The sequence below is a fragment of the Pogona vitticeps genome, chromosome 2, assembly GCF_051106095.1.
Source record: "Pogona vitticeps strain Pit_001003342236 chromosome 2, PviZW2.1, whole genome shotgun sequence".
NCBI classification, from domain to species: Eukaryota; Metazoa; Chordata; class Lepidosauria; order Squamata; family Agamidae; genus Pogona; species Pogona vitticeps.
The window spans coordinates 9,426,783-9,446,627 of NC_135784.1; the positions used below are offsets into that span (position 1 = coordinate 9,426,783).

The 19,845-nt window shown below is 48.9% G+C and overlaps 2 protein-coding genes across 8 annotated transcripts in view; both read left to right on the top strand.

Moving 5' to 3' along the window:
- The first annotated feature begins 8,951 nt into the window (after positions 1-8,951).
- LOC110070836 (uncharacterized) overlaps positions 8,952-19,845 on the top strand; it is a 60,789-nt gene continuing 49,895 nt past the window's right edge. For 5 of the 7 annotated variants that reach the window (XM_078387389.1, XM_078387391.1, XM_078387390.1 and 2 more), the window contains exons 1-2: positions 8,952-9,061; positions 10,668-10,788. The gene's annotated coding sequence lies outside the window, so the exon portion shown is untranslated. Of the gene's footprint in view, positions 9,062-10,667; positions 10,789-14,111; positions 14,825-19,845 lie in introns of those variants that run through there. The other 2 variants (XM_078387388.1, XM_078387387.1) reach the window with 2 other exon arrangements.
- The window catches only part of LOC144587340 (uncharacterized), a 103,338-nt gene continuing 98,313 nt past the window's right edge, over positions 14,821-19,845 (top strand). The window contains exon 1 of the mRNA XM_078387384.1: positions 14,821-19,694. Within this exon, the coding sequence (XP_078243510.1) occupies positions 15,798-19,622 (3,825 nt within the window). The 5' untranslated portion in view covers positions 14,821-15,797 and the 3' untranslated portion in view covers positions 19,623-19,694. The remainder of the gene's footprint in view (positions 19,695-19,845) is intronic.

The following is a 19,845-nucleotide window of genomic DNA, read 5'->3' on the forward strand; positions in this document are numbered from 1 at the left end:
TTTTTGAATTTTCTCTCATTGGAATGTATTGAACTTTCCGTCCAATGTATCCCAATGAGAGAAAATTCAAAAAATCACCAAAAATTAAAGACAACTCAGAACAACACCAAATTAAGTTTGCTTAGGGTTCAGGAGGTGGGCTAACGATTGCAAGCATTTAAAACCTGTTCCAAACATTGTAAGGCACTTTTAAATGAGCGAAAAAGGACATCGGAAAGAGCTTCAAAAGCAGGAAAACGGAGGCACCACTGTGTGTGTACACACACACACACACACACAGAGAGAGAGAGAGAGAGAGAGAGAGAGAGAGAGAGAGAGAGAGAGTGAGTGGTGGCTCGCATAGCGAGGTTAATCCGTTCCGGATTAACCTTCGCTATGCTGAAGCATCGCTGAACGGGGCAGCGATTTCCATTGGAACGCATTAAACATCGTTTAATGCGTTCCAAATAGGCCAAATACCGTTCAGCGAAGCTTCAGGATGGCCTGCAGCCATTTTCGCGCCCTCGCCTCGCTTAACGAGGGCGCGAAAATGCTGCGCGCGGCCATTTTGGGCCATTTCCCAGCTTCCGGCGGCCATTTTGGCCGCCGAACAGCTGATCGTCGGGGTTCGTTTTGCGAAGATCGGTAAGCGAAACACTTACCGGTCTTCGCAAAGCGAATTTTCCCCATTAAAAAAACGTTCAGCGATCGCATTAGCGATCCGAAAAAACGGATCGCTATGCGATTTCATCGTTATACGGTGCGCTCGTTAAGCGAGGCTCCACTGTAGAGATATATATATGCACAGTGGTGCCTCGCATAGCAACGTTAATCCGTTCCGGATTAATCGTCGCTATACGAAAACATCGCTGAATGGGACGGAAAAAGCCATAGGAACACATTAAACTTTGTTTAATGTGTTGCTATGGAGGATAAACTCACCGTTCAGCGATGTTCCTCCATAGGGGCGGCCATTTTCGGTGCCTCTAAAGCGAGGCAGCACAGCCGGTCGGCCATTTTGGAACCGCCGACCAGCTGACCGAAAATGGGGCCTTTGGCATTTTCCCCCAGCTGAGTGGCGGGAGCTTCAAAGCCCCGCCACTCAGCTGCGGGAAAATGTCGGCAGTCGGCGGTGGCTTTGGATGCACCCCAAAGCCACCGCTGACCGCCGACATTTGCCTTCCGAGCTCTCAAAGGGCTTCCCCCCACACACATTGGAGAAAGCCCTTTGAGAGCTCGGAAGGCTCTCAGCAGCGGCGGGGACAGGGTAGGGGGTGTCCCAATGGCTTCCAGGTGAAGCAGTGGAAGCCATTCGGAACCCCCCTGCCCCCGCCGCCCCCGCTGCTTGGAGCCGCCCCACGCCCGGCTTTCCCTTCCATGGTCGGACTCTCAGGAGTCCAGCCATGGATGGGGTAACCGGCCGGGGGGGCAGATCCAGGCCCCTACCGCTGCTGCCGCCGCTTGGATCCGTCCCCCGGACGGTTCCCTTTGCATGGTCTGATCCGACCATGCAAGGGGAACCGGCCGGGGGCCGGATCCAAGCTCCTACCGCCGCCGCCGCTTGGATTCGCCCCCTGGCCGGCTTTCCCTTCCATGGTCGGACTCTCAGGAGTCCAGCCATGGATGGGGTAACCGGCCGGGGGGCGGATCCAATCCCCTACCGCTGCCGCCACCGCTTGGATTCATCCCCCGGCCGGTTCCCCTTGCTTGGTCTGATCCGACCATGCAAGGGGAACTGGCCGGGGGGCGAATCCAAGCGGCGGTGGCGGTAGGGGCTTGGATCCGGCCCCCGGGCGGTTCCCCTTGCTTGGTCTTATCTGACCGTGCAAGGGGAACCGGCTGGGGGCCGGATCAATGCTCCTACCACCGCCGCCGCTTGGATCCGGCCCCCAGCCGGTTCCCCTTGCATGGTTGGATCAGACCATGCAAGGGGAACCGGCCGGGGGGGGGCGGTTCCAAGCGGCGGCGGTGGCGGTAGGGGCTTGGATCCGCCTCCCGGCCGGTTACCCCATTCATAGCCGGACTCCTGAGAGTCCGACCATGGAAGGGGAACCGGCCGGGGGGCGGATCCTAGCCCCGGATGCCTAAAAGGCATCCGGACCCCTGCCGCCACCGCCGCCACTTGAATCCGCGTCGCGGCCGGCTACCCCATCCATGGTCGGACTCCTGAGAGTCCGACCATGGCGGGGGTAACTGGCCGCGGGGTGGATCCAAGCGGCGGCGGCGGCGGCAGGGGTCCGGATGCCTTTCAGGCATCCGAAGGGGAATCCCGGCAGTGACCTCGGAAGGACCCTTTGGAAGGGTCCTTCCGAGGCTACCGCCGGCATTTTCCCCCAGCTGAGCAGCGGGGCTCCCGCTCAGCTTGGGGAAAATGCCCCCTCCGAAGGGGAATCCCGGCGGTGGCCTTGGAACGACCCTTCGGAAGGGTCCTTCCGAGGCTACCACCGGCATTTTCCCCCAGCTGAGCAGCGGGAGCGGTCCTTTGGAGGCTCCCGCCACTCAGCTGGGGGAAAATAGGGCCCATGGGGAAAACATCGCAAAGCGATTTTTCCCCATAGGCAACATCGCAAAGCGATGGCAAAAGAGTTTGCTTTTTTGCCATCGCTATGCGGATTCATCGTTAACCGGGGCACTCGAGAGAGAGAGAGAGAGAGAGAGAGAATTATTTATGAAGAACTAGGTGCTTCTATGCAGAGTAGTCTGCTTTGTCATGGCAGGAATTGTTGGAAGAAGTTTAAAGTTTTGTTTTTTAAGTTCTGGTTTCTTCAGGCCCTGGACTGCACTGGGTCAGAGGTTTTTCTGACTGATGCAGAATAAAGGAATATAAAAATTGGAAAAGACCTCTCACAAAGTGTTATTTCTATGGACAGAAAAGAGCAGATACGGATTAAATGGTTTTCAATGTATTTCTATAGGAAATGCAAATTCGACCTACGAACTTTTCGACCTACGAACCACCTTCCAATGCGGATTAAGTTCGTAAGTCGAGACCCCACTGTAGTGAAGAGTGAGAAGCTGTCATTTGTTTTAGAAGGCTTTGTCCTCCTAAATAATAGTAATTGAATTTTAAAGAGGGTGTCAATGAGTTTGTATTACTTAATTTTAATAAACAAATAAACAGAAAGGAATGGAGAAACATACTGTAGATATTTGGTTTCATGATGCTGGTTGAAAATCCTTGGAAGAGCGGAAAGATAACAGTGTGGCAATGACAGCCACCAATGGATTTTACAAATGTCTGGGTGAGAACAACATTTTCTGTTTCTTAACAACACACTTATAGCCAAATAGTGCTTTTAAAAATGTATTTGCGAAGGCTTTCACCACTAGGATCTAATGGTAGTTGTGGGTTTTTCGGGCTCTTTGGCCGTGTTCTGAAGGTTCTTTTTCCTAACATTTCACCACTCTCTGTGGCCAGCATCTTCAGAGAACAGCAACCTGTGCTCTGGTTGCTGTCCTCTAAAGATGCCGGCCACAGAGACTTGCGAAACGTTAGGAAAAACAACCTTCAGGACACGGCCAAAAAGCCCGAAAAACCCACAACAACCAGTGCTTTTTTTTTACTTTGTATTTATTTATTTTAAAGTTTAAAGAATTTTGCATGCCTTTCATGGAAAATAATACTTTTAAAATTATTTTTATCGTATTCTTAGGAAGTTCAAAGTGTTCTGAAGATGTATTCTGTTTTTCCGGATTATGAGCACCAGTGTTTTAATGTGTTTGGATTTTAGATTCAAACACGCCTTAAATTTTCCCTATTATCCAAATTTAAGTTGCTGCATCTTTTTACATGGTGCAAGGATGTATTTTAATTAAGCCTGCAGTTTTTGCGTAACTGTATGATGTTTGGATTTAGAGATCTCTACCAAGAGTTTTTTTCCCTCACGCCTGTAAGAGTGCCTTACATTTTTTTTATTGAGTGTATTTAAGTATGGAATCTAAAATGATGTAAATAAATGAACTTGTACAGAATTAACAAGTTTTTGAATTGCCTGGAATCACTGCAACAATGAAAAGACTTCCTATGAAATACCCAGATGAACTTCAAACACCTTGTCACTGGCTGTCTATCTGACCAAGAAAGTCGGGCTGAACCCATCCTGACTGGATTGCCGTCCTTCCCTGAGAAGAGGAGGAAGAACCCCATGGAGCCCCAGAGACAGAACATATGACCTGTCAGAGAAGTGAAACCTCTTTGGGGAGAACAGAAAGATAGAGAGATGAGGTCACAGAGAAAACCAGGAAGATAGAGATAGTTTCGGGTGAAGAATCCAAGGTCTAGGCCAATGAAGGGAAGGGAGAGTCTGGAAATAAAGAGCCAGGGGTGTCTCTTCCTCCCAAGGAGGGAAACAGTGGAAGCTGGAGAGGCGGATAGCCCAGCTGCGACCCTATCTCGATGTGGGGGCGCTCACTACCTTGGTGCATGCGCTCATAATCTCAAGATTAGACCACTGTAATGTGCTCTATGTGGGGCTGCCTTTGAGGCTGCTGCGGAAACTTCAGGTGGTGCAGAATGCAGCGACCAGACTTCTCAGTGTGATGAAAAAATACCAATACGTCTCACCCAATCTGGCCGCATTGCATTGGCTGCCCATCCACTTCCGCATCGACTTCAAAGTGTTGATGCTTACCTATAAAGCCCTAAACAGTTTAGGGCCTACTCACACCAAGATCTATCCGTGTCACTCGCGCGAGCCAGGAGGTGAGGCTGAGGAGCCTAACGCCGAGGGAGGCCCGGAAGGAAAAGACAAATCGGGCCTTCTCAGCGGTGGCTCCTCGCCTCTGGAATAATCTACCTCCTGATATTCGTGCGGCTCCCTCGCTGGGTATTTTTAAAAAGCAACTAAAAACATTGATGTTCCGGCAGGCCTTCCCCTTAATCAAATTCTGACCTCCCCTTCCTCCCCTTTCCCTACTCTTTGTCCTACCTTGCTGTAAGTTTTGTCTTTATGTAAAATTGTTTTTTATAGCTGTATGTTTTGCTGTCAGCCGACTAGAGTGGTCTTAACCAACTAGATAGGTGGGATATTAAATAAATGAAGAAAGAAAGAAAGAAAGAAAGAAAGAAAGAAAGAAAGAAAGAAAGAAAGAAAGAAAGAAAGAAAGAAAGAAAGAAAGAAAGAAAGAAAGAAAGAAAGAAAGAGAAGGGCAAAAGAAGGAGAGGATATTACCACAAGGCTGGGAGTGGATATGAATGGAGAATCCCTGGACCAAACAGTGGGAGAACTTGATGATACCTCATGAGAGGCAGAAAGAAGACAGAGAGAAGTAAGACGGGAGAAACCCTCCTATTGGGGAGAGAAAGAGGTTAGAAAGTGGAGGTGAAAGATCAGGGAGGAGAGAGGCACGGTAGCTGAATAGTGAAAGGGAGAGATGGACCAACCTCTCGGAGAGGGCTTTTGGCAGGACCCTGGTGGATCAGTTGTCTTCCAGTAGTGACAACATTGATGTACTTAGACTCTCCTTGATGGTGCTGGCGGTGCCCTTCAGAGATCCAGCCTGCCTCCCCCACCCTCATCCCCACCCTCAGCAAAGGCCTTCTGTGGGCCACAGCCGGGCAGAAAGGTTTCTCAAGATGTCCAAACAGTTGGAGACCCCCTTCCAGTCAGATGTAGTGGGAAGTACAGGCACAACTTAACCACAAGATGCAGTGATTGCTTCTATGGTTGCAAGGAAATAAATTCAGAGTGGTTTGGCGGCGTCCACCCTCACCAGTCAGGATGGCGGTTAATGATTAGGTTGCAAACTGACCAATACCACTTATTGTGGAACATGACCCAAAAGCTACCACCCAGTTAACCTTGGGTTACTCAGGAGTTTTGGACTGCAATTCCCAGAAGCCTTCACCACCAACTGTGCTGGCTGGGGTTTCTGGGAGTTGCAGTTCAAAAACATCCGAGTAACAAAGGTTAAGAACCACTGGCTTAGTATAGTAAATCCTGCTAGAGTATGACCATTGAATTGGCTGGGATTTAGGGAATCAGCTCCTTTATAAACTCTATTGAATGAAAGGCAGCTTCTCTCGGTGCCATGCTCTGCTACAATAAGTTGCATTTAGAGCAGGCTTGTCAGAGGAATTTTTGGATGAGCTGAATTACTGAATTCCTCAGGGATGCAAGGAGCCTCCTTGAGTGCACTTTTCTACATTAAGGAACAGGATTTTGGACTGGGCGTGTAACCACCTGCCCGCCCTCCCTTCTGATGGGTTTCCCGCTGGGGCTGGTGGCTGATCACTGCCTGGACCAAATGCGAGGGCCAGAAAGATTACCTTCGTTCTGATCCACCTTCAGTGCTTTCCCGGTAGTCCCATCCACGGAGCCATCCTGAACGTCCTAGCCCAGGATCCTGTTCCATTTACTTCAGACAGGTAATCATTTTCTCCGTTCAGGAAGGTGTGTGTCTGTTGCATGGCTTATGGCACATCCAGTTCTGCAACCAGGTGTACAAGAGACACCCCTCCCGCAAGATACTGGCCTTCAACTAGCCTTCCTCCTCGTCCCTTCCTGGTTCTTACCCGGCTTCTCCACAGCTGGGTCAGGATCCCTGAGCAGGCTGTCGTGCTCCACAGTGCAAAGATATTGGTTGCGCTCCTCAGGGTCAGACTCAATACTGAGCCAGGTGTGGAAGGTCCTGTCTGAGTTAGGAACGACATTCACGCAAAGAGTCTTGGCATCCAAGCCCCCTCCGTTCTTCCACCACCTGGCATCAATTGCCTTGGGGTAGAAACCGTGAATGTGGCTGATGAGTTATTTTAAAAAATGAGCGGCTACTAAAACTCGCCAACTCCTACCCCTTATCAGTTCAAATCCCAAAGCAGGCCCTGAGGGAAAACTAATCTCTCCCTTTGTCCTGATTTGGAGACCTTCCTGGAAGACGGCCAGTCTCAGGCCACCTGGACAGGAGCTGGATTCCATCCTGTCCCCTTTTGCGCAGTCCGGCTTTTGCTGCCTTTCAGAGCAGGGCCCCTAAATCAGGCAGGAGATGGCTGGGGTTGCAGGGGAGGCCGGCCTTCTTTTGAGTTTATGGGGGCTTATTGAGGGCAAGTTCCGTGGAGAGGGTCTGCTTCGCGTGATCTCCTTTTTGGAAACCAATAGGGAGCCATCAGTCTTCAGGGGAAAAAAGGGCGGCTCTCCTTTCCTCGCCTACCAAGATCTCAGGTCAGCCTTTCCCTCTTCTGTCAGGTCTCATTGGACCCACCCGGATTTTAACAGTCCCATGTGCAGATCAGAAGGTCGGCTGATAGGGCTACCTCCATTCTGCTGACTAAGAGGAGGAGGAGGAGGGGTAACAGACCGTCTCCCACCCAATATCATCACAACTGGTATAACCCTACTCACAAGGCCATTGTCCACAAAGATATTGACCTAACTCTGGGAGCCTGGATGTCTTTTCTCTTTTTTTAGCTAAAAGCACTAGCATTCTATCCTGAGGGCGAGGACAAAAATCTGCAGGTTAAACAAAAGAGGCTGGGCAGCGGAGGTGGGGCAGGGATTGTCACTAGACAACTTGCGACCTGGGTCTTGCGAGGCACAGAAGGCAGGCTGCCTCTGTAATGAGAGACTCCCTCCCTCAGACTCTCTCCACTGGAGAGGGGAAATCTGGCTGCGCTACACGGCCAGGGGGTTGGAGTGCAGCCTCTTGGCCCCTCCTCACAGATGAAAGGGCCCAGTGCTCCTTCTCAGCCCCCTCGGCCCCATCCTGCAGAAAAGGGACGAAAGTGGGGAACAAGCTGGATCAGGACGGAGGAAGAAAATCCCCTCCCCATCAAAAAAATACTAAAAAAGGATAAAGAGTGGGATGGTGGGGGTCTCTCTGTAGGAAGGAGGGGGGCAAAACAGAAATCTGGGGTGCAAGGTGACCTCCCAGTTGAATCTGGGCAACCACCATGACCTGCTCCAGTCTCTCCCAGTTGGGTTGCAGGGTGTGACTCCAATGGGTAGTCCCGGTTGAGTCTGGAGAAAGAGGGAAATTTCTTCAAGGGGGAGATTTTTATTTCCATGGGGTTGTGGGGGTGGGCGGGAACGCAGCTTCCTGTGAATTCCCTCTGGGAGAAACTGGCCAGGAGCCCTGTGGAGCCCTGAAGTGGATGGCCTCAGTTTCCTTGTGATTTCAGGCCAATTTTCCGAGAAAGGGGAGGTTACGCTGGGGGTGTCTCCCCCCCCTTCAGCCTTTCAAGGGACCTCCTCCCACTTTTTCTCCCCAGGAAGCCCAACGCCCTCCCTGCCGTGGAGTCCACGCAGGGCATAAAGGGGGAGGCTTCGCTTGCCATCTCTCCGCCCCCCACTCTCCATCCAGTCCTTCGCCCCCTTTAATGATGGTTGGGGTGGCGGTCCTCCTCCTCGCTTCCTTTTATTTAATTTTATTTAATTTTCTTTTTATTATATAAATCCATCCATACTGATTTAACATCGTGCCACCAGGGTACAGCTTATAATCCTCCTGCCTTCCCAGCTGCCATCGTCCTCCTCCTCCTCAATGGCGGACTGATCCAGACTCTCCACCCACCCACCGGAGTTCTGGTGTCTCAAGAGGACAAGGCTGAAGGGGGGGAGACTCTGACTCCGTCTGCAGGCTGTGGCTCCGCCCAGGGAAGAACAATGGGGACCCAATGAGAACTTCTCTCGCGCGTCACCTGTTCCTGGGCGGAAGCCCTCCTGGGGTGGTTCCCTTGGGCTTCCCCCTGCTGTATTATGGCGTCTATGAGGGGGTTGCCTGGCAACCCGGGAACACTCAGGGAATAGGCTGAAGACAATGGAGACCCTATGAGACGTCGCTCCTCCTCTTGCTCCGGGCAGAAGCCCATCCCTCTGAAGGGTTGGCTGGGCAAGAACGGCCGTTTTCCCCACCCCTTTTCTTCCCCGTCAAGTGACTGACAGGCTGCCTTCCAAGCCCCACTCACGGCTCGTCTCTGCGCAAGCGCAATATCCCCTCACTGGCTGCTCGGGCTCGCTCTCCCTCTCGCGCATGCGCTCCTCTTTCTCACAAAGGGGGGCTAGCCAGTGGGGCGCATGCGTAGTTGAGAAGGCAGCTGGAACGTCTCGCCTCAGGAAGGCGGTTGGGCGAGTTTTAGGAGCCTCTTCTGGTAAGTAGGTTCCCCCCCCCCGTCCCTGGGGGGCTGAGTTTTCCCCAACAGGTTTCAGGATCGCGGGCGAGGTATCTTTCTAGTAGGATCAGGAGGCTTAAAAAGTCCCTTCAAGGTAGAGCCTGGGCCGGAGGGGACTTCTCAGGCTCCCTCCCTGGCTCAGCGCCTGGCTTAAAGCTGTAGAGAAAGGCCTGTTTTCCAGTGGAAGCGAAGGCCTCCAGAAGGAGGCGAAGGGGGATTCAAAGGGGAGAGGGGATCTCTGGGGCCCTAGATCTCTCTCTCTCTCTCTCTCTCTCTCTCTCTCTCTCTCTCTCTCTCTCTCTCTCTCTCTCTCTCTCTCTCTCTCTCTCTCTCTCTCTCTCTCTCTCTCTCTCTCTCTCACACACACACACACACACACACACACACACACACACACACACACACACACACACACACACACACACACACACACACACACACACACACACACACACACACACCCCTTCTCTTCCAAGGCTTCTCCGTGTTCTTTGCGATTCCTCCCCTTCCCCCCCACCTCCATCACATGCTTACAGTCTTCCTAGAAGCATCTGGCCGGACCAGAGACAGCCATGGTCTGATTTAGGAGGGCTTTCCTTATTTTTAGGTGGGTTTAACTTGTCTTACCAAGAAAAGGTGTTTACAGTGTCCGCAAAAATCTGTTCCCCCGTGAAGTTTGGCCTAAATTTCAAATTCCACCCAAGAGCTAACTACCTGGAAAAACCTAACTGCCATCCCAAAATACTGGCAAGCCTTTTCAGGAGCTAGATTTAGCTGCCTTCCATCTGCAGTTTTAGAGGGACGTTACCACAGTATACCCCATGAAAATCGATTGTACCCCTGCAGTGATAAAGAAACTGAAACATTAGACCATGTCTTTTTCATATGTAGTTTTTACAAGGATGGTTTATGGGATGGAAAGAGAGAGGAATGGTCACAATCCCACCCTGTGGGGACACTAAGCTCGAGGGATCTCTGTTTATGTGTGTGTGAGAGCGTGCGGGTAATCATCCTGGAGTGGTGGTGGTTGTTTTTTCTCCTGTGTATAGAGACCTCCCTTTCTCCTGTGCATAGAGACCTCCCTTTCTCCTGTGCATAGAGACCTCCCTTTCTCCTGTGCATAGAGACCTCCCTTTCTCCTGTGCATAGAGACCTCCCTTTCTCCTGTGCATAGAGACCTTCCTTTTCTGTTTTTGCTTTCCTTCCTACATTTGGGAGGGTTTCCAAAGGGAAGGAGAGGCAGTGACTCTCTGGGTAACCCCTCCCAGGCCTTCCTTTGCCCACACTTGGCTGTGGGGCATTTTGGATTTCCATTGGGGGGAATCCAGGAGGAGGAGGAGGAGAAGAAGATGCCCCACCCATCGGTAGGAGGAGCCTTGGGGTGGGTGGGGCATATCTCTCTCTTTTGCTCCACCTCTTCTTACTTCACTTCTACCCACCCACCCGATGTCCGCCTTGCCATAGGTGTTGGTGGGTGTGTCAGGGTTGGTCTGGGACTTTCTTATGAGGAACTCTTGCCTGCCCCGACACAGTGCCAAAGCCTGACCGAGAAAAGGTAAGACTCTTCTCTCCTTCCCGCTTCCAGTGGCCTTTGAGGAGGTGACCCGGTATTGACACCAATAGAGCTTGGGATCTTCTCGATTGGGGCTTGAGATCTCTGCGCGAGGACCTCCTGCTGGAGATTTCTGGCAACAACGTCTCTTCAGGTAACTCTTTTTTTTAAAACAAATGTCTTGAACATATACAGTGCAATAGTAATTCTCATTACTTACTCCTTCCTCCCACCTCACTCTCTGTTCCATTGCAGATGTGGGATATAAGAGCTTTGAAACATGCTCTTAAAACGTTCACATTTCAACCTGGCTCATAATTCCCCCAAAATGTAAGAGCCTCAGAGGCTGATATTAGCTTCATCATCAGTATCTATGGAAGATTCTCCCTCCTCAATAAATAACATTAACTCGGTGGGTGTGTAGATTTAATTCCTTTGGCAGCCTGAAGCTTCTTTGTTATTTTTTTCCTGTACCGCCATCTTCCCCCTTTCACTGTGTCCGGTTGGTAATATACAGTGGTGCCCAACTAGACGATTGCCTTGCAGGCTGAGGAATTAGCTAGATGATGGGTTTTTGCGAGCGCTATAGCGCTTTGCAAACCGCCTATCCCTGTGGGCGATTTTCACTGGACGATCTTTCGTTCCGCGCTTTAGAAGACTTTTTTTCCCCCTGGCACTGATAGCATGGTCCGCGCTTCGCAAAATGAGTGTTTTCAGGGCCGATGTCTCACTAACCGATGATTTTAACAGGTCTTCTCTTCTCATTAGATGGCCAAAATATTGGAGCCTCAGTTTCAGGACCTTGCGTAGCTGCTGTCATAATCTGCAGTGGTCATGGAGCCCAAGAAACTATAATCTGTCACTGCCTCCATACCTTGCCCTTCTATTTGCCAGGAGGTGGCGGGACCAGTGGCCATGATCTTAGTTTTTATGCATGTTGAGCTTCAGACAATTTTTGGGCTCTAATCTTTCATCCTCATTAAGAGGTTCTTTAATTCCTCACTTTCTGCCATCAGAGTGATATCATCTGCAACAATCTGCGGTTGTTGATATTTCTTCCAGCAATCTTAATTCCTGTTTGGGATTCCTTCAGTCCGGCTTTTCACATGGTGTATTCTGCATATGTTAAATTAGCAGGGAGACAATATACAGCCTTGTCGTACTCCTTTCCCAATTTTGAACCAATCAGTTGTTCCATATCCCTTTCTAATTGTTGCTTCCTGTCCCACATATAGATTTCTCAGGAGGTAGATAAAGTGGTCAGCCACTCCCATTTCTTTAAGAACTTGCCATAGTTTGCTGTGGTCCACACAGTCAAAGGCTTTTGTGTAATAGATGCTTTTCTGGAACTCTCTGGCTTTCTCCATAATCCAGAGCATGTTAGCAATTGGGTTTCTAGTTCCTCTGCCCCTTTGAAATCCAGCTTTTTATGTGTGCACATGTGGGTTGGTCTCTGGATGTCTGTGTGAATTCTGTTGTATGGGTATGCTATGTATATACTTACAATGACAATAAATTTATTTGATTTATTTGATTTGTAATTTTGGGATTTCTCGGTCCATATACTGCTGAAGCTTACCTTGGCGGATTTTGAGCATAACCTTGCTAGCGTGGGAAATGAGTGCAATTGGAGGGTAGTCGGAGCATTCTTTGGCACTGCCCTTCTTTGGGATTGGGATGTAGACTGATCTTTTCCAGTCCTCTGGCCACTTCTGAGTTTTCCAAACTTGCTGGCATATTATTTGTAGCACCTTAACAGCGTCATCTTTTAAGATTTTAAATAGTTTCACTGGAATGCCATCACCTCCACTGGCCTTGTTGTTAGCCAGGCTTTCTAAGGGCCACTTGACTTCACTCTCCAGGATGTCCGGCTTAAGATAAACAACCACTCTATCTGGGTTGTCTGGGACATCGAGATCTTTCTGGTATATTTCCTCTGTGTATTCTTGCCACTTCTTTTCGATGTCTTCTGCTTCTGTTAGGTGCCTACCATTTTTGTCCTTTAGTACGATTCTGTAGCCAACTCTGTATCCTCATGGCAGTTATTCTATCCAGCCCATATATATTTAGCTTGCTAATCAGAAGATCATGGGGCACTTGGTCAAAAGCTTTGCTAAAGTCAAGCTATACAGTGGTGCCCTGCATAGCTATGATAATCCGTGCAGCAAAAATCGTCGCTACACGGAGTCGTTGCTATGCGAAATTTAAAAGCCCATAGGAATGCATTAAAACCCGTTTAATGCATTCCTATAGGCTTAAAACTTACCTTTTAAGAGAAAATCCTCCGTACGGCGGCCATTTTAGCTGCCCGGTAAGCAAGGAATCCGTCCCTGTTTTACCCGGCGGTCATTTTGGAACCGCCGATCAGCTGGGGAAAAATCATCGCTGTGCGAAAATTGGTAAGCGAAACAGCTTACCGATCATCGCAAAGCGATTTCCCCGCATAGGAAACATTGTTATGCGATTGCATCGCTATGCGAATTCATCATTAAACGGGGCGCCCGTTATGCGAGGCTCTACTGTACTATGTCTACAGTATTCTCTCTTTCTGTCAGGAAGGTTAAACATGAGATCAAGTTAGTCTAGAAGGATTTGTTCTTCACATATCCATATGAGCTTCAATTTTTTTATAGCAGTGTTTTCTAGGTGCTTGCGTAATGTCTGCTTAATAATGTGTTCTAGAATTTTCTCTCGAATTGATGTTAGGCTGATTGGTCTATGTGAGGAGATTGATTTTGTAGTACTTGTTTTTTAGAGTTTCCACAGGTGGTGTATCTGCTTGGGAAGCAGGTGTGATTGGAAACTATGGACTATCTTCTATCTAACTATTCATTTTTAAATCTCATGTTGTTAAAAGAAAATGCCCTGTAAATCTTGTCCAGAGTACAGGACCGAAACAGACGAGATCAAACGCCAGATCCCCCCGACCTTTGGAAGGCAGTTGGGCTTTTTATTACCATCTGAGGCACCACCATCCTATTAAAACAGTCATCATCATCCTTCTCCTGGGACGGTGGAGCTGGCCCAAGGCTGTCCCGGCTGGCTGTTCTCACGGGAGGTGGCCCAATTGGGGGGGAATCAAATTCCCAACCTCTGGCTTCACAGGCACCGATCCGAAATCCCAGAGCTCTCCAGCCAGCTACTCTCCCGTCAGCAGAAGGCGCTTTCTTGTGCCACTTGGATAAGGACGTCGGAAGATTTGAGCCCCATCGCCAGCAACCCCAGGAGCCTTTTAGGGAGGGGGTCGCCACCCCCATGTCTCCTGTATCCGCTCTCGAGGGGCAGAGAGGCCACGGAGATGGGCTTGACCCGACCGGTCCTTCTTCTCCATCCTTCGCAGAGGACTGGGATTGTGCAGCTGAACCAAAGTCCAAGCAAGACCCAGATTTATGGCCTTCAGCCTCTCGGTCCCTGCTGTGTTTTATATTTTGACTATTTTGGATCATCAGCTAGGAGAACTGATATGACTGTATTACAGTTCCGAGCAGGGGGTTGGACTTGATGGCCTTCTAGGCCCTTTCCAACTTCACTTTCCCATGATTCTATGCTTCTATCTGTGTTTGGCCTCTGGGCAGCATTCCTAACTGGGCCATCTGTTAGTTGAAAGGTGGGGGACTGGAAGGTGTGAAATATAGGCCTTTGACTTAATACACAGCTCAAGGGAGAAGAAATATTGGGAAAAATATGTAGAAGAAGATTATCTACCCCAAGACCAGGAATAAAACTAATTTTGGCCATATCCAGGCATCACTTCCCTCCCCCTTTTTAAATTTCCGACAATAGAAATGATGGTGAATCTAAATCTCCTCCTCTTTGTTTAGCTGTTCCTGGGCTTGGAGTTGTAGAAAAAGCAACACAGAGAGGCAAAAGTCTAGATATAGCACATACAAATAATCCCCAAATAATAAGAACCACAATTTGAATTACAAATGGTCCCGTGACAACACAGGGTCCGGTCCAACCCTCAGTCCACTCCATCACACGGGCTCGGGTGTTTTCTAGATGTTGATTTTGTTTACCATCCATAGTGTAGCTTTGGTGTGATTCATTTTAATGCTTGTAGTCTTGAAGTTCTTCACTTTTAAAGATTGCCTTTTTCTGATGCACGTAAGCAATCTTGGGTCTTTTTTAAGGACAAAGGCTAGATTAAAATATTTTATATAAACAGTGAGAGACATGTCATCTTGTAGGTGTTACATACAGCACTGATGTTACCTGTCTGTCATGGGTTTGGAGGGAAAGTTCCATCCTATGGGGAGTGGAAGGCGGGACATCAGGAGGAGGGGCTGTACTGTATATATAGGTGAAGCCTGTGTGGTGATGCTAAGAGATGCTGAGAGACACTGGGTTGTGACGAAGCAGCAGCTGGGAAGAAGAAGCTGTTGTGGGAGTCTGTGTGTCAGACAGGGTACTTCTGTGTGTCAGAGTACCAACCTGATAGGTTCAGGTGTCTGTTGGTTAGCCAGAACTGATAGGTTCAGGGTCTGTGCTTCAAGTTAAGGGTTCTGGGTGAACCAAACTGTGTGTATGTATGAGTGAAACTAAGCCACGTTACTTTATCTTATTCACCTGATTGTTTATTTTTCCCTGTGTGTATTTAAATAAACCTTATTCTTTTTATTGTTTGAAAATCCATCCCTGGTCTGTGTGACTTCTTATAGGGAATGGTTGGTGGCAGCTTAGTGTAACTGTGTGACATATCCCAGTAGGTCTGGGTTTGTCACATTGATTGGTGTCCAGCGTGTGGGATACGACTGGTCCAGTTGTCCAGTGGTCCAGCAAAGCCTTGGCAAGTGTGCCCAGAGCAAGGGGGGTCTAGTCAGGGACAGTCTGAGGCGCGTAGGTAATCTTCTAGGTGTACCTCACGGGGAGGTGCGCTAGTAGAAGAACGTGCCAACTGGGGAGACTTAGATTAAGGTGCTCTGAGGCAGCCTGGTTTTGGCGGGAAAAAGCTGAGGCAAAACTGCGTAGCAACAGCGAGCTAGCTTGCCAGCTGAGAGGCCCAGCAGAGGGGGGTAGGCTCTGACTTGATACTGTTGCAAGTTTAGTGCTGAAGAACAGCAGCAATCTCTAGGGAGAGCTGGTTCTGAGGCAAGAAGGAAAAAAGTGGTCGTTTTATTTTGAGGCTTGACTTTTTAAAGCAGCCTGTTCTGAGGGGGGATTATGCCCTTGACTCGAAGCCAGATAGCAGACATGAGTGAAGTGAAAGACCCCCAGATTGACCAAGGTTCTGAGGATGAATTTGGCTCAGTGCCAGGTGACAGCACAGGAGAGCAGGACCCAGAACTCAGAAAAATACTCCTAGCCCAACAGCATGAACTGAGGGTGAGGGAAATGGAGGAAAGATTAGAGAGAGAGAGAATGGAAAAGGAAGAAAGATTAGAGAGACAGAGAATTGAATTGGAATTGCAGAGAGAGAAAATGGCGTTTGAATTAAAAAAATTGGAACTGATGAACAAGAACAATAATAACAATAGGGATTCTGAGGGAGGCCAACTGTCTAAGGCTGACCTGAAGAAATTCCCTGTGTACCACAAGGGAGATTGTCCTGAGGTGTTCTTTTCCTTAGTGGAAAGAGCGTTTGTGGACTTCTCAGTGAGGGAAACTGAGAAGATGACCATCATGCGATCTTTAATCAGTGGTAGCCTGGCTGAGGTTTATGCCGAGATGCCTGAGGAACTGATGAAAGATTTTGCAGAGTTTAAAAAACTGGTGTTTGCCAGACATGGGATAAATGCGGAACAGCTGAGACAAAGATTCAGGTCCCTCACCAAAAAGCCAGAACAGACTTTTACCCAAGTGGGGGCCCAATTGGTGAGGCTGCTTGAGAAATGGCTATCGCAGGAGGGGACAGAGAACTTTCAACAGCTTAAAGATTTGATAGCGCTGGAACAGTTCTATTCAGTCCTGCAGGGGGAATTGAAATTCCAGGTGAGGGAAAGAAAACCGAAATCTGTGGCAGCAGCCGCAGAGATTGCAGATTTTATTTCCCAAATAAGAAAGCCCTTGGGTGAGGGGAAATCTGTGGGTAAACCCAAAGAAACCTACAGCAAGTACTCTCAGGGACCAGGGAAAAGCCAGCAAGGGGGAGGGGCCCATGGTGAAGGGAAGCCCTCAGACATGAAACCAAGACCTCAGATTTTGGAGGGAAAACCAAAACAAGATGAGAGAGAATCAAAATACACCAGAAAATGTTATTTCTGTCAGGGAAAGGGTCATCTAATCTCAGAGTGTGAGAAATTAAAGCAGCTAAAAGGAATGGTGCCTCAGAATTCTAGTGGGACCAAGCCAAAAGCTGTGTTCTGTGTCCAGAAAGAGCAAGGCTCAGTGTCACTGAGGGAGCCTGTTGCCATGGCTACTCAGTCTGGAACAGCTACCTATGCTGATCAGGCTGAGGAAAATGGTCCTCTTATAGAGGTAAAGCGCTGCTTGCTGGTGAAAACAGATTCTCAGTTGTTTGAGACAGCAGGGGTGGACGTAGGAATACTTGACCGTCAGTATAGGGGGCTGCGGGACACTTGTTCCCAGGTAACCCTGTGCCATCCAGATATTATTCCTAGGGAGTTTATAATCCCAAATGAGAGCATGAAGGTGGCAGGGATTGAGGGGCAGATAATCTCTCTGCCAGTAGCGGAGGTACCTGTCAACTTTCAAGGCTGGAGGGGAGATTGGCGGCTAGCGATTTCATCGACTCTGCCAGCAGCCGTGCTCGTGGGAAATGACCTGGCTGAACATGTGAAACGGGTGCTAGTGATTACACGCTCACAAGCCACCACAGGGACAGTTCAGGGGGGTAATGATGAGCCAGAGACGGAAGCAGAGGGGAGTTCAGAAGCTGTGGTGGAAACCTTAACCACAGACAGCAGATTTGGACAGGAGCAAAAGGCAGACGCCACTCTCCAAAAGTGTTTTGAACAGGTGACTGACGGCCAGCTAACACCTGAAACCCCAGTGAGATTTCTGGAGAAAAAGGGGATTTTATATAGAGAAACCTTGAGGAATATCTCAAAAGGGGGAGATGGGATCAGAAGTCAGCTGGTGGTACCTGAAAAGTATCGCCCCATGATATTACAAAGGGGTCACTCTGACATGTTTGCTGCACACTTAGGGGTGAAAGGGCCCCTTGATTTGATCAAACAAAATTGGGAGCAGATCACCCAGGATGACCCACAAGACGTTGTGACATACATAGACACCTTGATGAATGACCTAAAGAGAAATCTAGAGCTGGCAGCAGAAAACCTGCAAGCTCAGAAGGTCAGACAGAAAACATGGTATGACCACAAAGCTAGAGAGAGGCACTTTGACCCAGGGGAGGAAGTGCTTTGGCTTAGGCCCTGCAGAGAGAATAAACTGCAGCTCAAATGGGCAGGACCATATAGGGTCATTTCCAAGATGTCAGACCTGAACTACCTTATAGAGCAGGAGGAGAACCAAGCAAGGAGGGTGGTTCATGTGAATGCCCTAAAACCCTACTACCGAGGGGAACAGAGGGTTTTATTCGCGATAAAAGCAGCTGAGAGTGAGGAAGCGGAATTACCCTTCTGGGAGGGTAGAGGGGAAGTAAAATACAACCCAGAGGAAGTAAAGATCAGTCCTGCACTCACCCAAGACCAGCAGCAAGAACTAAAAATGCTGCTTAGCAAATATCAACAGGTGTTTTCCAACAAGCCGGGGATAGTGAAGGGAGTGATGCATCGGATCCACACAGGGGATGCACCCCCGCAGGCAGTATCCCCATACCGAGTAACGGGACCCTATAGGGACAAGGTGCGGAAGGAGCTGGACGAGATGCTGAGGGAGAACATAATCGTCCCCTCTTCTAGTCCTTGGTCCTCTCCGATAGTCCTTGTGGACAAGCCTGATGGGAGCATTAGGTTTTGTGTTGATTACAGGAAATTAAACCGTGTAACCACTCCTGATGCCTACCCAATGCCCAGGCTAGACAACCTGATTGAAACCATAGGGGGTTGTCGGTTCATCTCACCATTGGACCTGGTAAAGGGATATTGGCAATTAAGAATTGATCCCAGGGATCAAGAAAAGACTGCCTTTTGCAGCCCTTTTGGTCTCTATGAGTTTCGAGTCCTGAGCTTTGGTCTCAGAAATGCACCAGCCACATTCCAAAGGCTGATGGACCAGACCTTGGCAGGGCTCAGTGACTTTACAGTGGCCTACATTGACGACATAGGGATCTTCAGTAATACCTGGGAAGATCACCTGATACACCTGGAGTTAGTGCTGCAGAGGTTAAGTGCAGCAGGGCTAACAGTAAAGGCCAGCAAGTGTCAGCTGGGTAGCCCAGAAATAAAATACTTGGGTCACATGGTAGGGGGAGGAATGATAAAACCCCTGGAGGCCAAAATAGAAGCTGTTCGTGATTGGCCTAGACCCAACACCAAGAAAAAAGTCAAATCATTTCTTGGGTTGGTGGGCTACTACAGAAAGTTCATCCCGAGGTTTAGCGAGATTGCGGCTCCGCTGACCGATCTGACGAGGAAGAAGGCTGATGACTGCATCCCGTGGACCAGCGACTGTGAGGCGGCGTTCCAGAGGTTGAAGGAGGCGTTAATCAACTATCCTGTCCTGCGTGCTCCAGACTTCGACCGGGAGTTCATCATCTACACCGATGCGTCTAACAGCGGGGTAGGAGCAGTTCTGTGCCAGGAGGATGAGAATGGTGACCAGCATCCAGTGTCCTACCTGAGTAGGAAACTTCAAAAAGGTGAGAGACATTTGGCAACCGTGGAGAAGGAGTGTTTGGCCATAGTCTACGCGATCCAGAAGGCCAAGCCTTACATCTGGGGAAGACATTTTATTCTGTGTACTGACCATTCACCATTGCAATGGTTAAAGACAATGAAAACCCACAATAGCAAACTTATGAGGTGGGCTTTAAACCTACAGGACTATGACTTTGAAGTGAAGGTGGTCAGAGGGTCAGTGAACTGTGTTGCTGACGCCTTATCAAGAAGACCTGAAGAATGAAGACGGCGAAAGAACATGGACTATGTGTATATAATGATGACAAAAAGTAAAATGTACCTGGTTTTGAATTTGGTTTGTATGAATAAAGGTAAATTGATGTAATGTATATGGTAAATGTTTAAATGCCTATTTGCTATGGTTAACTTAGAATGTAAGTATAAGTAAGTATTATATGGTATGTATAACTGTTTTTGTGTATTTTATACAGGTTGTTTTTTGGTGA